A 20,743-nucleotide genomic window follows, 5' to 3' on the forward strand; every position below is an offset into this window, starting at 1 on the left:
CTGAAGAATAAACTCAAAATGGTCATTTCTAATTTTTTTAAAACATTTTTTTGTCTTTTTTAATTATGATTATTATTTAAGTTTATGGCTTATTTTTTAGTCTTTTTATTGTAGCCACCTAAATGGGCTATTTGCTTGAAAGGCAGTGAAAAATTTTGTAAATTAAAAGAAACAGAATAGTACCTGACAGCCCATTTACCCTCCCCCCCCACCCCCATTCGGTATTGGTAGACATTTTAGTATCAAGAAAAATCCTCTGTTGATTGGGCTCAAAGAAAATATACTTTAAATGTAAAAACTTGACTTACTGATTTTGACCATCTAAATGCAGGTTAATTTTCACCTACAACTCTTTGCAACTGAAAATTCATCTAAGATGGCCAGCTAAGGTTTAGCTGGCCATCTTAGATGCTTCAGGTCCCGCTGAAGTGCAGCCCTTAGTTTTACATGTTTTTAGTATTTATATAGTTTAACATACAAATCGGAGTATATTGCTGTGATCTACATATGAAAACTCCCATATCCCCTCCCCTGTCCCTCCCCTCCCCAACTCCCTGCTCTTATGTCTTTTCTGTTTTCATCCTGCGATAGTCCCGATACTGCTGCCCCCATGACTGGGTCGATGGTATATTTCAGTCCATTCGCTTTTAGCAGTGTTCAGAGTCGTGGTGTCATCAACTGGGGTGCATCAAGGTCAATCCCAGCCTGGTGTCTCCACTCCTTGTAATTATCCCAAATTTTTGAGAACTGGGCTAATTGTCCATTTTTTAACGCCGTCAACTTAGACATTTGGTAGAAGTAGTCCATTTTATGTATCACTTTCACTGCTGGGGGAGTCAATTGTTGCTTCCATGCTGATGCCACTGCAATCTTGCTCGCCGCCAAAAACATGGAGGCCAATCGATGTAGAGGTTTCGAAAGTCCTGTGTGTTTTTAGTCTTTTTAATTATCAGTGTGAAAAAATATCACTCAAAAGTAAACTGAGTAGATATGGCTTACAATCACAGTATCTTTACGCAGAAAATTGTAAAAGTTTCCTTTTTACAAAGTAGCTTTTACTTCTTGAGGCCTGCTTTAAGGCAACATCAAGAAAGTGTGTTACTGTTAAATTAGTCCTCCTAATGGTCCCTATTGGTGAAGAGAATCTTAAGTGGTACAACTGTAAGGATATTTATTAGTATTATGAACAGATCTACTATCTTGAGCTGTACATTATTACATACCTGTCTCAGAGCCTCAAATTTCCACATGTGTGCCATAGAGCTGTATTTGGTCACATATCTGTATCTGCCATTGTGCTGTCATTTGTCTTGGGGAGATTGCCATCATGGAACTGGTTCTCTACCTTCCTACTGCTGAAATATTTATGCTCCAGGTTTGCCGGATAAGGGAGTTTCTGTCAAAGCATACAAAGCTACTGCAGAAGATCAGTGTGAAGATGCAGGGCTGTCTGCAGCTGCGAGAAGAGATGAAATCTCAACTGGAAGAGGCCATCCAAACTAAGGAAGCGGTAATATAAATAGGGGGATTATATAGGAAACCACCTTGTACTGAATTTCTGAAGGGCAGAGGAGTACTAGCCTACATGAGAAAACATATGAATATGAATGTAGCTCTGTTGCTTCTATCCTGTTTTAAAGCTCCAGTTGTAATTAATGTTCTGAATACATTTATCATAAAAAATTAAAGCTTTCTTAACGTCTCCTAGACCAGTCCACATCTTGCATGTTCTTGAGTCCATTGACCAGCAGGTGGAGATAGAAAATACTGAATTGTGCTGTGGTCTTAAGGACCAGAAGGGTCTCAAAGCTTCAAGCCCTTTCCTATAGAAATCCTTTTCTCTGCTTTACTGAATGTGGAATTTCTATTTGCATGGTCCTTTCCTTTCTGCCAAAGGTTTTCATATGAATCAGTCAGTAGATTTGCCATCCTTTACCAGGGACAATGTGGTATTCAATTTGCTGCCTTCAGACTTCTAGATGTTAAGGTGTTGATTAGATAGATAGAGTTAACCAATGAATTCCAGACATCTGATAGGTTCTTGTCATTTGGGAAAGGAATTTGATACACCGCCTTTCTGTGGTTGCAATAAAAGCAGTTTACATATTATATACAGGTACTTATTTTGTACCTGGTGTAATGGAGGGTTGAGGAGTTGCAATGGAAATCAACCTCTATTTCCCTTGGTTCGCAGGCCAGTGCTCTAACCATTAGGCTACTCCACTCCTATTTGGTTAGGCAGGAAAGATGAAGTGGCCTCCAAAGCTACAGTTGGTAGGTGGCTGGCGTCTGTGGTCACCATGATCCATTCCGGCGTCGCCAGAGGCATCCCCCTCTGCTGAGTTTCCGGAAGCAACTACAAGCGAATGGCAAATCGTGTGCGTGGAGTCCAAGGAATCTGGAACATGTAATCAGCAGGGATAATTGCAGGGGTCGCATATGGCTCTTGGACCACGGTACCACCTCCAATGTTGCTGCCATCAAACCCAACACCTAAACGTAGTCCCATGCCTTGGGGGCAGGGGTTTGCATCATGTTGGTTATCTGACCCTGTAGGCGCAGGTTGCGGGGCTCCAGCAGGTACACCCTGCTCACCTGAGTGTTGAAAAGTATCCCAGTTATTCTAGAGACTGCTACAGAGTAAGGTGGTATTTCTTCATATTGACCACCCAGCTGAAGGATTGCAGCAAACAGACCACCTTCTCGGTTGTGTTTGGGCCTGTTTGTGCTGGGCCTCAGAACCAAAAACCCAATACCTCACCCATACAAATTCCCCAACTGATTTCTTAGGACCACTTGCCTGATAAGTACCAAAAACAGCTATAAACAAAAGAAGCTTCTCACGTTAATAAAGTGGAGTGGAGGAAGGGAAGGGAAATGGGACCTGATATACTGCCTTTCTGAGGTTTTTGCAACTACATTCAAAGCAGTTTACATATATTCAGGTACTTATTTTGTACCAGGGGCAATGGAGGGTTAAGTGACTTGCCCAGAGTCACAAGGAGCTGCAGTGGGAATCAAACTCAGTCCCCCAGGATCAAAGTCCACTGCACTAACCACTAGGTCACTCCTCCACTCCAGTGGTTAGTGCAGCGGACTTTGATCCTGGGGAACTGGGTTAGATTCCCACTGCAGCTCCTTGTGACTGTGGGCAAGTCACTTAACCCTCCATTGCCCCTGGTACAAAATAAGTACCTAAATATACATAAACCGCTTTGAATGTAGTTGCAAAATACCACAGAAAGGCAGTATATCAAGTCCCATTTCCCTTTCCCTTCCTTTTATTCTTACCGGAGATGGGAAGGCGGTAGACCGAGAGGACATGAAATGAGATTTAAGGGGGGCAGACTCAAGAAAAATGTCAGGAAGTATTTTTTCACGGAGAGAGTGGTGGATACTTGGAATGCCCTCCCACGGGAGGTGGTGGAGATGAAAACAGTAATGGAATTCAAACATGCGTGGTATAAACATAAAGGAATCCTGTTCAGAAGGAATGGATCCTCAGAAGCTTACTCCCCCAGTGGTCACCAACCCCCTCCCACCAAAAAACAAAACTTTTTTGCCAGCCTCTATGCCAGCCTGAAATGTCATACCCAGCTCCCTGACAGCAGTATGCAAGTCCCTGGAGCAGTTTTTAGTGGGTGCTGTGCACTTCAGGCAGGTGGACCCAGGCCCATCCCCCCCTACCTGTTACACTTGTGGTGGTAAATGGGGCCATCTCCTCTACACCCGGTGATTGATTTAGCCGGCCCCAACCGTATTTCGAAAATACAGTTGGCTCCGCCCCCTTGCGGCACAGGCCCCGAAGTTGGCCAGCCAGCGCCGTTCGATTATGCCCCTCTGTTACCCAAGAATATGAAAAATAAGAAATTAGTAGCATCAAATCAAAAGCAGGGTATTAAGTGAACATAAACAAAAGAGATTTGCCATGGAAATAGACGCCTATTCCTTAGTATGCTGAGGCAAACTGAGGAAGACTGTCAGCGTTTCCTCCTGCCTTTCAGACCAGGCATTTAGTTTCTCAAACCAAAGTAGAAAGAATTATTTTTTTCCAGGAATATGTCATATAGGGTATGTCGTTTGTCACAATTGCCAAAAGGTACATAAAAAATATTACATTTGCTTAAAAGATAACATTTCAGTCCTTTTGTTAAATAAACACATCCTCAGTAAAAGAATCCTTATCTCACTTCAAAGGGTCAAGATCCAGTTCTCACAGAGGGCCAGATGCACTAAACTTAACGAGCCATTAACGAGCAAGTAGTAAACCCTGGCATGCACTAAAGATTTTTTCCGATGACGGTAGCAGCTAACGAAAACAGAATGCAGATGAGCAAATTGTGTAGAAACCCTATTGTAATGAGAGACACTAACCGTTTCCGATTGCCTTAACGCTGGAAAATCTAACGAGAGGCCAGCAGGGAATCAGTGAGCTTGTTCGCAGAGGACACCCTCTGGACCCACAAGAGACATGCACATGCTGTATAGGACCCGCATACCGATGACTAACTGTAGGCATAAGGTCGCCACCTCAAGTGCCATCTTAAGGGAAGACTCCAGCTTATGATCCTGTGGGCCTTTAAGAGCTGTACCCCCTTCCACCAGCAAACTGGTCTTTTTTGTGACTGCCATAATCAAGGAGTTCTCCGTCAGCATCCGAAGGGATTCTAAGCCCAACGAACGCAGGGGCTAAAGGCGCGCCATAGCCCGTGCCACTTGAAGACCAGCGTCCGGTTCATCCCACTGCACCGAAATGAGGACCTTCATGGCCTCATGAATATAGAAGGACTTTGAGGGACTCTTGGTCTCTGACATAATGGAAGGGGTAGAAGACACTGCAGATGCAACATCTGAAGGGGAAATGTTCAACACCTCCAGTGCCTGGATAATGAGGGAGGGTAACCCTTTCCGGAACAGGCATGCCATTGTGGGATCGCCCCCCTCCAGCGGTAATTCCCCCCTCCTCAAGCGCGTCCAAGGGTATCTGAAGGGATTCCCCCGACAGGTGGCCCTCCTCTGTGTTAGAGTGCCTGGAGCTGCTATCTGTGGCCCATGGGGCCTCCACCCATGGTCTCTTAGGCAACAGCGGAGGGAGGATGTCCAGGTGCCCCTGGGGGCATGGAAACCTGGAAGAGACTTGACCCCCGTACACTTCAGTAAAAAAGCCTTGTGCATTAAAAGCACAAATTCTGGGGAAAACTGGGCAGCATCGGCTCCACCAGTCCCGTCCCCTGAAGTTCCCACCTCCCGGTTTCTGCCTCCGCTAGACCTGATTCAGTAAACTGCTTCAGCTGTGTTCCTGCTGCTGCGGTAAAACCCACATGATTAGAAGGGGGAAAGATGGCACCCACAGGATCACACAGCAATTCTTTGGCCAGAGTTCCACCAAAACAGCCTTGGGCGACTCAGTGCTTTCTGCTGCCGACATTCTCGCTGCAGAATCCAGATGCTGCAGTCCCTGCAATCCTGATGCAAGCATACTTTGCAGCTCCCAGATACTGCTTTCTGGCCCCCATACCGGGAGCAGCCCTTTTTCTGATTCTGATGGCGCCAACATGCTTTCCCCTTAAACAGCTGGCTAAAACTAAGCCCCCCCCCCCCCCCCCCAATGTGCTGCTGGTTTGTTTTCAGCCCAGTGCTCCTGTGGTTTGTCCTTTGTTAGAATTTTTTTTTTAACCCCACTCCACAGCAAACCCCTTTTTTTTTTTTTTTTTTAACTTGAGAAACGGAGGCATGAGTGAAGCTGGGAGCAAGCAGACCAAAACTACACAGCCCACGGAGATGGGGAGGGGGGGGGGGGGGAAGGGACCTGGCATCACCAGTTGTGCCCCCCAAAATACAACAAAGGTAGCCTCAACCCCAATTCAGGCTCAACAGCACCTCAACAGAGCTGCATGGGTATGACCCTCCACCTGCTAGATGGAGAAAATACTGAGGTTAAGCTGGCTGCACATGACCACATATAGTAAACCTAGGAGTTCTGTCTATCTCCACTTCTGGTAGAGGGACATAACCCATAAGTCTGGATTAATCTGTGGAGCGTAATGGAAGGAAGCCGTTTCATCTGCTTATCTTCTTGCAGATATGCAGCCTTCATTAATTCTTAAATTCTCTCCACATGGGGAGTGGCAACCTCTTAAGCAGAGCTAAGGGTAGTCTCACCATTGGATATTTGTAGAACAGCTGTGTGGTCCTCCTTACATAGCATTCATTTTGTAAACATTATAGAACTGGATATTTTAACACAAGCAGGATGCCTTTCTTGTGGTGTCAAGTTATTGAGGGCAGCAACCGTCTTATTTCCCACCCATATTGAGGACTGCTTTGGGACATCCCACAAGTTCTGGACTAATCTGGGGGATGCTAAGGAAGGAGAAATTAGATCTTACCTGCAAATTTTCTTTTCTTTAGTCCTACCAGACCAGTCCAAATACCCACCCTTCCTTCAACATTCAGCTGCAATTTTTTAAAAGTTTCATCATGGCATTGTCTTCTACATTCAAGTTCAAGTTTGACTAGTATGGTGAAACATTAACATTTCCTTGTGGTCAAAGAATTAGAAGGAAGAAAGTATTCCTCTTCTGAGCGTGTTCACAGCTTTATCATTATACTAAATTGCTGAAGTTTCACACGGTCCTTAGAAAACACATAATTGTGCTGTGGTCTTACCTCTAACCGGCAGGTCAATGAACTCAACAATCTGCAAGTTCTGGACTGGTCTGGGGGATTAAAATAAAGAAAATTAGCAGGTAAGATCTAATTTCTTCTTAGTTGAAACAGGTCATGTTGAAAAATATATTTGGTTTTGGAAAGAAAGTCAAAGGAAGGTACATATTGCAAGAATAAATCACTTTACATATCTATTTAAATCTACTTTTAATCATTCTTCATGCTACTTTCTTCTGCTAGTAGATTTTCTGTACAATCTGCTGGAGGTCAGCTGGTGTTCTGTTTAAGATCTACCAGAACCCTTTTACTTGTGAAGCAATTCAGACTTTGAGTTCACAGTCTGCTAGGCCACCTCTCCTGCATAAAACATTGATTTGTGCTTTTGTTCTTAGGTATGTGCTGAGCTAGAAAACTTGATAACTCAAAATGAGCAGATCATATTGGAAAGAAAACGACTGGCAGCAGGTGTGTACATGCTCATAACTCCTTCTAATATGATATCTTTTAGTCAGTCTCTGCCATCATCCAAAGCAAATGCTATGTAGATTAATGTCTTAAATGAAGTGCTTCTTTTGCAAATGTTACCTTGCAGGAGCTTCAGCAAGAAGGCTATGACTAGCAGGTCTTTCATTTCATGGGAAATGTGATTTCTCTGTACTTAGGTCCCTGAAACCCAAGGCAGCATGATGGCAGCAGCAGTGTCTCCAAAGTAGAGTCTGATGGGGGAGGCGAGATAGAGCATATGTACTTGAATCAAACTTAGGGAATGGTTTGCTGATCTTAAAAAGACTTCATTGTATACAAATATGAATTGAAGGATGCAGTCGTGCACATGGAGCACCATGAGCATGCGACTTCAGAGGTGCGCAAAAGTTATAAGCAGTTGCTGCAGGATCAGGAGACACCGGAGGACTTAGAAAATTGGTTCTGCAGGAGCAATCTTAGAATAAGAAGTGCCAGAACTGGATAAATATAAAAATTGCACAGAATTAGTGCAAGAGATATGTGGTATTTTTCTCAAAGAAGAGGGTCGAGAGGAGATGGGAGCCGATATGAAAGTAGGACCCCCCCCCCCCCCCCAAAAAAAAAAAAACCAAACAAACAAAAAACCAAAACACTCTCCCCAGAGATATGATTGTATGGCTCACTATTTGTAGAAGGAGGTTCTGAAAAGGTTTGTCAGTGGAGGAAGCATAGGAGCAATTGAGAAAAGAGGGATTTGTCAATATTTGCAGTGGAAAGTAATATTAAGTGTGTGTTTATGTAAAAGGGACTGAAGAAGTAGTGACAAGATGGAACATCCCTTCAGCTTTTCCTACAGAACAACCTTCCAGTTATGGTACTTTGCTCACATCCAAGCCTGTAATACCTCTACCGCTTACTGACCGCTGGTCTACTAGCCCTGCATGATGGCATCCCATCTTCTTTCCCCTGAAACCCTAATATCTGCCCCCCCCCCCCCCAAGTTCCTAACCCTCTTGTACCACAGGCTGCTCTTTCCTTTACTGTCTTAAAGGAATTCTTTTCATCCCTTTGTCCTCCATTATATTATATTATGTAAACCGCTTTGATGGATATCCCACAAGCGGTATATCAAGCCTCTAAATAAACTTGGAATATCCTACTGGACAGTGGGGGAGGCAAGGAGAGATGCAGGGATAAGATTGAGCTAATACAATTACAGCAAGTAACAATAATATGCAAGCAATTGAGGAGACTGCCTACACATTCAGAGCAGCCAAATGCATTCCAACAAAGTGAACATTTGGCAGGAGGAAAGCAAGAAGCACTATGAGACTTGAGGAACTGGGAGACTTGGAAAGACAAACCACTGACTGGAGGGAGGAGGGGAGAGTGAGACATGGAGGGGAGGGAAATTAAACTAAGTGCCTGATTTGGGAAAATGGTGTAGAGTGAATATTAATAGCAAAGTGAAAATGAGAACATTGAGGTGAGGTGAATGGTGCAATAGAAGAGAAGTCTGAATGATGAAAAATAAATGGAGAGTAGGCGTGTCACTGGTGGGTTGCTTTCCTCTTATTGATATAGTGCAAAAAGAAGGCCCTACATGGTAAGGGGGAGGAGACAGGGTGGTGGGGAGGGTATTGGAAGGGGGAAGAGAGGTGGACATTGAGAAGAAAGGAGGGGAGTGTGTAGTCAGGTAAACTTGCTGGAACAGGTGGTTGAAAGGCGGATATCCTAGAAGAAGTATACAATGGGTTCCTCTGTGGGAGAAGGTACTCTGAATGTAAAAGGCCTCAATTCAGCTTGCAAATGAAAGCTGCTACTTAGAAATTAAGGCTTAAGATGTAATAGTAGTATTTATCCAAGAAACACACACGATTTAAAAAATAGATGCGAAGGCTTACTGTGAGATAAGATGTATTTGGAGTTCAAACAGAGAAGGAAGAAAAAAGGCAGAAAAAAGGCAGGAGTAGCAATATTGATTGGGAAGGATTTCCCCTTTCAAGTTAAGGAGGTGACTAAATATAGGATTTGGTGCTTAGAGGGCTGATGGAGACATACACTCTGATATCTAGAGGGCTCTGAACCCTAAACAAAAGGACTATTCTTTCTACTCCAGCCCTAGTACGTAAACCAGAATTAACTACCTTTTTGTTGCTAGAACGTGGATGCAAGAAGCAAGCATGGCCCACATTGACCCAATCACTTGGTCTGATTGTGTTCCAATATGGGCTGAGTTACAGCAGTTAGGACAAGGGAAGGATTAAATGTACTGGTGATTGAATGATGATCTGCTTAAATATGAGGCCATAGTAGAGGATATCTATAGATGCATTGTTTGTGCTCAGTATTCCATAATTGGTTTAGAAATGTAAGGTGAAATAATGAGCAAAAATGGGCTAATAATATTGGGTAAATGGGGTTGATATGTTATGAGATGGGTTGAAGGCGATATTGAGGAGAAGATGCTTGTTATGGGCTGTAAGGAAGAAAAGGAGAGGCTCTTTTTATAAGGATCTAGAGAAGATAGAAGGGGGATATGGGTTCGAAAGAGTAAGGACTGAACTGAGAAATCCCTGACTATCAGTTAAACAGGGTCCAGCAGAAATATTATGAGTTTGACAACAAACATGTAAATTGTTGGACATCCATTGTGGTCAAAAATGGTGATTGAGGATGTTGACTTGAGGGATTGAAGTAGAACATTAAATAAGGAATGAAGGGGTTGAATGGGGCAACCCACCTGCACGGTTTTCTTTTGTTGTCGGGGTTGAGTGGATGTATGTGTTGATGTAGAAGCTGAAAAACGGTAAAGGAACAGGGATGTTGAGTGTGGGGTGCTGGTGGAGGTGAATGGCAAAGAGGGTGTGGAAAAGTGTTAATGGAGATGAATAAAAGTATGGAAAATGAGCTCACGTGTGTGGAGGTGTTCTAAAATATAATAGGAAAGCCGGATACTCAAGGAGTGGTGACCTAGATGGAGAATGTGAATAATGATTGAATGACATGTTATAATTGATTTTTATTAAAAAGTTATGTATCAATCGATAATGTTGTTAGTACTTAAACATATATAATTTGAATTCTTTATATACTAGTGACTTATTACCTATATAACGTTGTACAAAATCTAGTTAACAAAAGTTCATTATATATCAATCATTAATAAGCATTAAATTGTCAATTTCGACTGAGTGCCATTTCTTGTATAAAAATGTTATGAATTAAAAAATGCCGAGTTGAGCTTAAACTTCAGCAGAAGACAGAAGAAATCAATATTAAAAGAGCAGCTCGACTTACATGAAATTTGTCAAACTTCCTAGCAAGTCCGTAGGCTGAAAAAACCACTGTGACTGACAAAGGAAGTTAAATACAGGAAGTTGAAGTTCAAAGGGCAAGAAAAAAAGATTTTCAAAATTAATTTTATAATTTAAAAGACCTATCTCGGGAGGATGTAATCATGTCAATTAAAATGTGAATCGGATCTAAGAATTAATATAAAAACAAGATAAAAATACAGACGAAAGTAAATGACGTCAGTTTTGCATCTAACCAATCGCGTCCAATAAAATCTGTATGGATGAAAAAATAATTAAATGACTCAATAAGCTGAACAACAGTGCTACTATGCTACTTTAAAAGCCTTATAAAAGATTATAATTTGTAATACATTTAGAATGCCAATCGGTGATGTCAATGGTGCAGGTATACCAAAAAAATGTGTAAAGAAAAAAATAAATATATGTCATTGGATTATTGTTCGTGTTATTTGTTTGGGTCGTCACTTTTTTGAGTGTTTGGCTGTTTTTTTTGTTGTATTTTGGAGGGCTTCTGTACAGGTGAGTTCATTTTTTATATTTTATATGTTTATTCATTTCCATTGGTGTTTTTTTGCATTTTCTTTGTTGTTCATTTCCATTGGTATTTCATATTCGATATCTTTGATTGTTTTTTTTTGTTGTTTTTCGGTTTTTGCGTCAGTGCATGTGTCTGCTTGGCCTTGACGGTGGAGGAGGGCTGTGTAGGTGGGTGTTTGATTTTTTTCATTTTTTATTTGGTGTTTTGTTTTGATTTTTTGGGTCAACATTTTTGGTTGTTATTTTTGATTGCAATGGATGTCTGTGTGTGGGCTGAACCATTTGATGTTTGTGGTTGACATGTTTAGTGTGGCAGATGAATACTGTGTCATTTCATTGATGTGTGTGGGATGATTGCCTTTGGGTGTTGGTGGCTTTTGCGTGTGATGGCTGTTTTGCATATTTTTTATATTTGTATATGTTTTTTGTGTGTGTTGTTGCCTAGAAAGTTTTTTCATTGATTTTGTATTGAGTATATGTACATGATATATTTGTAATTTTATATGTTCATCAACATTTTGATTTTCATTTTAATCATACGTGTATTTATATACATTTAAATTTTTTTTATATGTTATGTCATTTATCTTGTAGCCCCTGACGCAGCCCTGCTGGGCGAAACACGGCCTGTGTTGGGCTGATTTGATTATTTGGTTTTCGTTCAATAAATTTATGTTTTTCATCTAAAAAAAAACAAAAAAAAACCCAAACATGTAAATTGTTAGCTAGGAGGCTAAAACAGACGCGTTTATAAATTTTTATAAATCAGGAGAAAGGGGGATGTAATGCAGTATTGGGATGAGAAACTCAAGGAACAGTTTGCAAAATTGTTTTGGCAATTATATGCAAGGAATATTGGAATTGAGGACTAAAAGTTGAAGCCTTACCTAGAGGGTTTGGTTACTCCGCAAGTAGCAGAGGTGAGGGAATATAGGGAGGCAAAGATTACCACCCTAGAGGTATTACAGGTTAATAAAGACTTCCAGAGGATGATATCCCAGGGATTGACAGGCTTACCTACCAGATGTTATAAGAAGTAAGGGTCTTAGTTGGTGGTTCTGTTGGCCCATATGTGCAATGAAGTATTAGAGGAGGGATTATTTTCTTTGTCCATGTGAATAGCAAGAATATCTGTAATATATAAACAGGGCAGAGCAAAATGAGCAGTGGTTTATATTGGCCCATCTCATTATTAAAAACCAATTTTTTAAATTTCTGCTCAACTTTTGACAAATAGATTGATGAGAGCCCTTCAAGTGTTGCAAGAAATAATTTATACTTGGGGATATCTAGAGCACTCACTAACATTTATAAGTTTCAAGATATATATATATATATATAATGAATAATTCTCCACAAGTTGCCCTATGAAGCAACAAGATTCACAATTGCAATGAATTAAATATTATCTCTGTTGAAATGCAATATCCTGCGCTGCAAGATTTAAAAGCGTGTGCCCAGGACACACAAGACCATCTATTTAGCTTCAGAAAAGGTTTATTTAATATACAAATCATGTAAATAATATTGCAAGAGGTAGTTCTTTTAAGGATCTGGGCACAGATAATTTGTGCCAAAAACAACAAAGTAACAGGTTTAAATCGAAGGTTTTTAACTTACAGAAAAGTCTTTGTTGCAGAATTGTTGAAGCTGAGAGAGAGTGAAGAAGGAATCCTCTCTGCTGAAGGAGTACTTTTCTTTTAAAGTTGGTTGCTGGAGCCTGGAGAGAAGTCTTGTCTGGATGTGTATGTGTGGAGCTCAGCAGAGGAAACGGGTCCCAAGAGCAGCAGATTCCTAAGAGAGTGAGCTGGGCTTTTCCAGGCTTTTTATACAGTCTGTTTGCAGGGAAATATGAGTGCATGTCCTGTGTGCATTTGCTTCCTGATTTGCAATCGACCCTGAGTAGTTGCAAAGCATTGTGGTATCTGGTCTCATGTCTTATGACATCATAAGACTTCCTGTCTGGATTTTGCTGACAAATTGAATCTCTGTGGCCGATACACATTATACTTTCCTTTTGTCAATAGGTGTGTGGATTCCCACCTCCACAGGTTTTCTGTCTCCTTGTGTCTACTGGTTGCCTTTTGATCCTTTGTTCACCCACAGGAGGAAGGCCTTTTGATCAGAGGAAGGGAGTAAATTTAAAAACACTCTTTGAAGTATCCTCTTACTTGTTTGTATTTGAATAGTTCTTTTGTTAAGAGTCCTAGAGGTGTTAACTACCTAGCCAAGCTTTGGCTGTCAGAAGTTTCCCAGGAAAAAGGGAGGGGGAGGTGAAATTCAGATCAGTTTCCCTGTTGCAGTTACAATTAGTCTTTTAAAAACTGTATTTTTATATTGTTATATATTTGTATCTGATTCAGCCCAATCAACTGACATACTGCTCAATAATTCTGACACCATGTTACACAAGATTTGATGAATATGGATCAAAAGGAATTTATGCCAGGAAGACAGGCAAGCACATGTAATAAATTCTTTATTACATGTGCTATACTGCTTAAACTGACACACAGAGCTAGGCAGTTTACATGTAAAATAACTAAAACAATATAAAGATGAGAAAAAGAACTACAGTGTTAGGATAGAAGGGAAAAAGAAGATAACACTAGTATACCAAGCAAATAAAGGAAAAAAAACCCAATAAGAAAATAAAAAAAGAAAGAAGGGGAAGGATAACGGGGAAAGGAGTGAGGGCACCTGAACTCGACCATCACTGTCTGAATTCCTGCCTAAATAACCAAGTTTTTATTGCAATTTTGAATCTCGGAAGAGAAAGCTCTCCACGGATTTCCAAAAGGACATTGTTTCAAGATGCCAGGGCCAAAAAGTAAAAATCACTGTGACCCGTTCGTTTGTATTTGGCAAATTTAGGGAAGGAAGTACTATACAAAGTAATCGCATAGGGGATTGTCAAAGAGGAGAGATATGTCAGAGATCACAAACAAAAAGATTTAAATGCAAGTATGAGTACTTTATATTGGATTTGATAAGATATAGGGAGCCAATGAAGTTTCAGAAAAAGAGGTGATAAGTGTCATATTTCCTAGCGTGACAAGTAAGATGAGCTGCGGTATTTTGTTTGGTCTGGAGCTTTTTTTTAGAGCAATTTGATGTAATCCTGTGAAAATGACATTACAATAGTCAGTCTTTGTGGTCAAGAGGGACAAAACCAGAGTGTGGAAGGAATCGTGATCCAAGAATTTTCTTACACAGCATAATTATTTAAGCACAAAAAAGCCTGAGCAAAACAGAGAATAAATATGGGGAACAAAAGATAGACAAGAGTTAAATTACCACTAAATAACAAAATGATTGAACCAGAGTGATAGACGTGCCCAAGAGTGAGACATTTTGGAGAGGGCTAGGCAGATAACTAGTGATCCAGGAAGCAACTGTTTTTTGGGGGGGATTCAGGACCACCTCTTGTGACAATAGCCTATGAGCTACTGCATCAAGACGGGATTGAAATGTAGAAATACCTGAACTAACTGAGTCTGTATAATACAAAAGAAGAATATCATCTGTATAAATGTATTTGGAACTAGAAAAACCCTGAATAAGTCAAGGGACTGAGAAACAAATTAAATAGCAACGGAGAGAGAATGGACCCTTGTGGACCACAGTGGAGAGAGTGAGGGGCTTCTAAAGATTCAAGATGAGGCAGAAGGAGAGAACGATTGATCAAATCAAAGGCTGTGGAAAGGTCTAAGGAAGCAACAAGTGCACAGTGATTTATTATCAAGATGAGAGTGGATTTCACTTATGTCACTAGCAAGAACTGTTTCTGTGCTATAAAGATTATGATAACCAGATTGATGAGGATGAAGTGCTAGAGTTTTCTCAACAAAATCAGAAAGTTCACAAAATGCCACTTCCTCACGGATTTGGACAAATAACATACATTTGAAACAGGATGATAATTGCTTGGATCAGCAGGATCCAAGGTAGCCTGCTTCAAAAGAGAGTGTACAATAACCATTTTCCAAAGACTGGGAAAGTCATCACTTGAAAGACTGGGGTTAAGTATGGGCAAGATGATAGGAAGAATACCCAAACTATAACAGGAAAGCCACGATAAAGGCAGTAAATCTAACTTTCAAGCCGATGGCTTCATATGCTTAACTTATTGGGTGAGAGAAGACAAGATAAGTAATTGAAATGAATCCCAGGTGGCAGAGCCCATGAGCTTGACTGGGGTAGAAAGGGGTGAAGGAGGAGGCTGAAGTGGACTCAGCAAATCCTGCAACATGGAGATCTTGGGGCTGAATAATTGAGCTAAAGTATCTGCGGAAGGTCTGACCAGTAATTCAGAAGGACGGGGTGCTGTGGTAATGGATTTATAAATGGAAAATGGTTCCTTAGATGAACAAGGAGTAGTCGTGATACGATGACAGTAATACATTGATTTGACTTTGTTCAAGTGAAAATTAAATTCTCGACAATGTTGATGATTTAAGACTAGAAGACTTGAGTCAGAGCTGTTCAGCCCAGTGTACTTGATGCTCAAGAAACGAAGCATGCCTGTATATCAAGGTTTATGAGAGTGCAACGTGATTGAGTAGAAATGAAGAGGAGCAACAGAGTCAAAAGCTTTTGAAAGCATAGCGTGCAAACAAGTGACCTGGGTGTCCAACAATCCCGTAAAGAAATTCAGGGAGGTTGGAAAAGAGGAGAAGGCAAGGAAGGCAGGTCAATGTGTTTGAAAGGTCTCAACCAAAAAACAGCCATAAAAGTGTATGAAACAAAGAATAGCAGGGAGAAAGAGGAACCCCCCCCCCCCCCAGCAAAAATGATCTGTCTAGGAAAGTGGCCCAGAAGAAGTCACATTTGAAATATTGACCAAAGAATCAGTTGAGCGAATCAAATCAGAAGTATGGCCAGCTGAGTGGGTAGGTAAGGAAGACCCACTGCTGAAGATTCAACTCGACGAATGAGAGAAACCTGGAAGAACATGGTAAGTGAGCTCAGTATGTACATTAAAGTCACCCAAAATAGTGAGATTAGAGGAGTCGGTGAGAGATTGAAGAAGCAGATCCCAGGAATCAGAGGGAGGACAGTAGCATAAAAGGACATGAAATGGAGTGGATCCAAAGATCATCAAAATGAGTGATTCTGAATAGGAGAAAGAGAGCCAGAAAGCTCAGCCATGGGAATGTTGGACAGAAATATGACAGCTAGGTCTCCACCAAGTTAGAGGCCCTAGAGGAGGAAAGGTAATCATACCCCAGAGGGAGGGAATATATAAGATAATGATATTCAACCCGTTTTAACCAGGTCTCGTTAAGAAAAAGAAACTGAATATGAGATTGCAATAAGAAATCTTTAATGAATGTGGTCTTTGATCTGAAGGAACAACAGTTTAAAAGGGCAGCAGAGAAGGATGCGAATCCAGAATGAAGAACAGAAGAACACTTGATATGCCGGAGGTAGCGCACCTGAGGAAGCCGATGCGAGTATGAAGTGAGAGTGGGGAGATGGCCATACAACACGGGATGCTGCAGACATCCAGAAGCTGAGCTGTAGGAGGAACTTCAGCAACATACCCGAAAACTGAAAGCAGCACTAGAACAAGCCTAACCACTAAGCAAAAAAGGGGAGCCATATTCAAGGACTAAAAGGAAAATCCTAAAGAAATCTATTACAGAAGCCTTGCCGTTCGGAGCCTCACCTGGCTAAGCAGGATGCCCCATTTGGGGGGAGGTCGGTTATTGTGGCAGCAGTGGCCTCTCCCACCCATCTTGAGGACTGCTTTGTGACAGGGGACAAGTTTCTTGTAATACTTTTAGCTATGGATGCAGAAGAAGCTTTTTCATCAGGTTCCATTGAGATTTCTTGTTTGAAGTTTTATGTACGATAGGACAAGAGCCCAACTTCCTTAAGTGGGTACAAGAACTATGGCTCTGGAAACGTGTTAAATGGGAATGGGACTTGATATACCGCCTTTCTGTGGTTTTTGTAACTACATTCAAAGCAGTTTACATAATATATACAGGTACTTATTTGTACCTGGGGCAATGCAGGGATAAGTGACTTGTCCGGAGTCACAAGGAGCTGCAGTAGGAATTGAACCCAGTTCCCCAGGATCAGAGTCCACTGCACTAACCACTAGGCTACTCCTAAAATTAATGGTAGCTACTCTTGACACATTTGTGCTGGATCTGAAGACTAGACAAGGCTGTCCACTCTCCCTGCTGCTGTTTGCTTTCATGATGGAGCCATTGGTGGTGATACGAGCAAACTCAGATATCACAGGAATAAAAGTAGGAGAAGAGGAACATAAAGTAGTGTTATTTGAAGACATTATATTTTTTTCGCTTAAAACCCTAGATATCCCTTCCAGTAATGAACTTAGGAAATATGAGGCGGCCTCTAGGTTTTAAAATAATATGGATAAAGCAGAGGCAATGAATATAGGTTTGAGTCAGAAAGTGGTAGCAAGGATTCAAGGAAACTTTCCATTTAGGAGAAACACAAAGCAATAAAATATCTGGGAGTATTTATTACTTGTGACTTGATCTATATGAGGTCAATTACAAACCAATAGTAGGCGCAAATCATAGGAGACCTCGAGAAATGGCAGGAGGGGGAGATCTTATGGCTGAGAATGGAGGCAATGGTAAAAAAAAAATTGTGTTACCATGTTTACTGTATGTATTTCAGATACTTCTATTCCAGATCCCTAATGTTGTTTTGAGAATGACTCAAAGGAAAGTATATCAATTTGTATGAAAAAACAGCCCCCTTGATTAGGAAGGAAGATGATATACTCTGCCAAAGATTTGGGAGGGGGAGGGGAAGTCCCAGGCCTACAGGGATTTTATTTGGTAGCACAGGTGAGATATGCTAGATTGGAGAAAGGACAAGGTCTCCAAGAGATTTGTGCAGATGGAGCAGTGGTCCATAGAGTGTTTCCTGTGGATGGAGAGGTCAAGAAAAATCAGTTAATTAACCCTTACACTTGGCATATATGATGAGCAGGATGAGGAAGTTTTCAGTCCTGTCCTCCCAACAGCACACTAAGGACTTCCGGCCAGGAAGGATAGGAGAGTCTCTTGCTAGATGGGCTTTTGGTGGAAACACCATCCATAGAACCGTAGATATTGAGACTGAGGAAGGTGGTACTGATGGAGAAATTAATAGCTATAAGGCGAGAAACATATAGTAAATTTGAAGGGTGATGGCGTGTGTTATTGACATATTTGAACAAAAATAGCCGCCTATTCCATACTGTAAGAAAGCAGAGGAGGGAGGGAATACAGGGGGTAGGAGCAGCTGGGGAGTATTGTTATGGAAATGCGGAAGCTTGTTTACACTTTGAGCTGGAATAATCTAAAGAGAGGGCCATGGCCATAGTAGACAACAATTAAGACAAAGGGAAATGGGGGGGGGGGGGGGGGGAGCGAGGAATTTGAACTGTTGAAGTATTTTTGGTTGTAAACACTATGTGCCAGATTATACTTTGCTAGAGTTATAAATTAAAAAATTAATTGTTTTGGGGAAAAAAATGTCTTTGATCCTGAATCTCATCTGAAGAACTCATATTCTGTCATTGTCATTCCAAGTGTAAGCCCTGCCTACTCAGATGATAAACTCTGAATTAGAGGCTGACCGAATTTCGGTTTGTTACAAATCCTTTTACTGTCCGGTTTTGGTTTCGGACAGAATGCTACGGCCATGGTTTTGTTTTTGGACAAAGCTGACCATGTGTTTTTGGTAGATGCCAAAAATTTGTTTTTTGTCCTGGTTGTCTCCCTCCCTCTCCCTTCCCTCTGAACAGGAATTGCCTCTCCCCCCTGCCCACCTGTAGGTGCCCCCCTTGGACATATCTTACAATTCCTGACAAACTAGGGGTGTAGTGAGGGCAGAAGTGATCCCCAGTTGCTCCTGCCCAAGCTGGCTCTGCTCTTAAAGTGGTTGCCTTGACCTCTAGTGGCAATCTCGTGAGACTGTTGCAAGAAGTCACGGCAGCCATTTTGAGGGTAGAGCTGACCTGGGCAAGAGAGACAGGGGATCACTCCTGCCCTGATTACACCCTAGACCAGTGGTTCCCAAACCTGGTCCTGGAGGCACTCCAGCCATTCAGGTTTTCAGGATCTCCACAATGAATATTCAAGACGTTACAAGACTTATGAGGAGAGACTTGATGACCTGAACATGTATACTCTGGAAGAAAGGAGAAACAGGGGTGATATGATACAGACTTTCAAATATTTGAAAAGTATTAATCCGCAAACGAACCTTTTCCGGAGATGCGAAGGAGGTAGAACGAGAGGACATGAAATGAGATTGAAGGGGGGCAGACTCAAGAAAAATGTCAGGAAGTATTTTTTCACAGAGAGAGTAGTGGATGCTTGGAATGCCCTCCCGCGGGAGGTGGTGGAAATGAAAACGGTAACAGAATTCAAACACGCGTGGGATAAACATAAATGAATCCTGTTCAGAAGGAATGGATCCTAAGGAGCTTAGCCGAGATTGGGTGGCAGAGCTGGTGGCAGGAGGTGGGGATAGTGCTGGGCAGACTTATATGGTCTGTGCCAGAGCCGGTGGTGGGAGGCGGGGCTGGTGGTTGGGAGGCGGGGATAGTGCTGGGCAGACTTACACGGTCTGTGCCCTGAAAAGGACAGGTACAAATCAAGGTAAGGTATACACAAAAAGTAGCACATATGAGTTTATCGTGTTGGGCAGACTGGATGGACCATGTAGGTCTTTTTCTGCCATCATCTACTATGTTACTATGAGAGAGATTTGCATGCAGTGGAAGCAATGCATACAAATCTCTCTCATGAATATTCATTGTGGATATCCTGAAAACCTGACTGGCAAGGGTGTCGCCAGGACCAGGTTTGGAAACCGCTGCCCTAGACCATTGAGGATTGTAAGGTAGTTGGGGGAGGGGTGGAGCTACTCTTTGCTTTTTGTGTGTGATATGATTGCAAGTGATGCAGTTATGATCTTACTTAGTAGTTTACATGGTAAATAGAGTGCTCCAAATTAATGCTTTTGTACAAAGATTTAGCAGGAATTTGTCTGTAAATTTGGGATGATAAGTTCCTTAGGAGTTAGCCTATGAGAAAGAAACCTGTAGTGATTGTTTTCAAGCACAAGTACTTGACAGCTTATAGTGTTAGTAGGGAAAAATTGCAATTAGAAAATAATTTGAGAAATGCTTTTGTTTGCAATTTTTCAGAGCATATAGTCCTTGCGTTCAGTAACATTAATGGCTTTTTTTTTTTTATTCTGAATTGCAAATCAGGCTAGTATGATGTAAACAGTGTATGGATTTCTGTATTTTATTTTAACCACCACCTGGTATTTGCTTCAGAGATATAAATCGAAACCCACAATATGCAAATAAATCTTACTTTCTACCATCGGAAATATGGGAAGGAAAAGACTTCAGACACTTGATAGCCACTCATTCTTATTTAGTAGTGGGTATTGTACTGCTCAGCCTTTACTTTTGAAAATTGACTTTTTCCAGTATAAAGCTGCTGGCGAGCATCCTCACGAGTCATAAAAACCTCCCCAATTTGTGCCTTCTTATTTTTTTATTATTTTTTCTATTTTCTTTCTATTTTGACATTCTTATGAAAATCACCAGGCACTTATCTGTTATGTAGCTTGGACTAATGGGTAACGCCTGATAGCGAGCCCCTGTTTCGCTAATGCTTCATAAGGAGCAGGTCCCATAGTCTCTTGAAATGCCCTGCAAACATATTTATTTTTATTTATTTTTGTTACATTTGTAC

At 41.4% G+C, this 20,743-nt stretch overlaps 1 protein-coding gene across 1 annotated transcript in view; it reads left to right on the plus strand.

Moving 5' to 3' along the window:
• Window positions 1-20,743, plus strand: part of SPAG5 (sperm associated antigen 5) — a 74,291-nt gene that overhangs the window by 22,050 nt on the left and 31,498 nt on the right. The window contains exons 5-6 of the mRNA XM_030222216.1: window positions 1,376-1,510; window positions 7,062-7,134. Coding sequence (XP_030078076.1) covers window positions 1,376-1,510; window positions 7,062-7,134 — 208 coding nt within the window. The remainder of the gene's footprint in view (window positions 1-1,375; window positions 1,511-7,061; window positions 7,135-20,743) is intronic.

This window comes from Microcaecilia unicolor, chromosome 13 (assembly GCF_901765095.1).
Source record: "Microcaecilia unicolor chromosome 13, aMicUni1.1, whole genome shotgun sequence".
Taxonomy (NCBI): domain Eukaryota; kingdom Metazoa; phylum Chordata; class Amphibia; order Gymnophiona; family Siphonopidae; genus Microcaecilia; species Microcaecilia unicolor.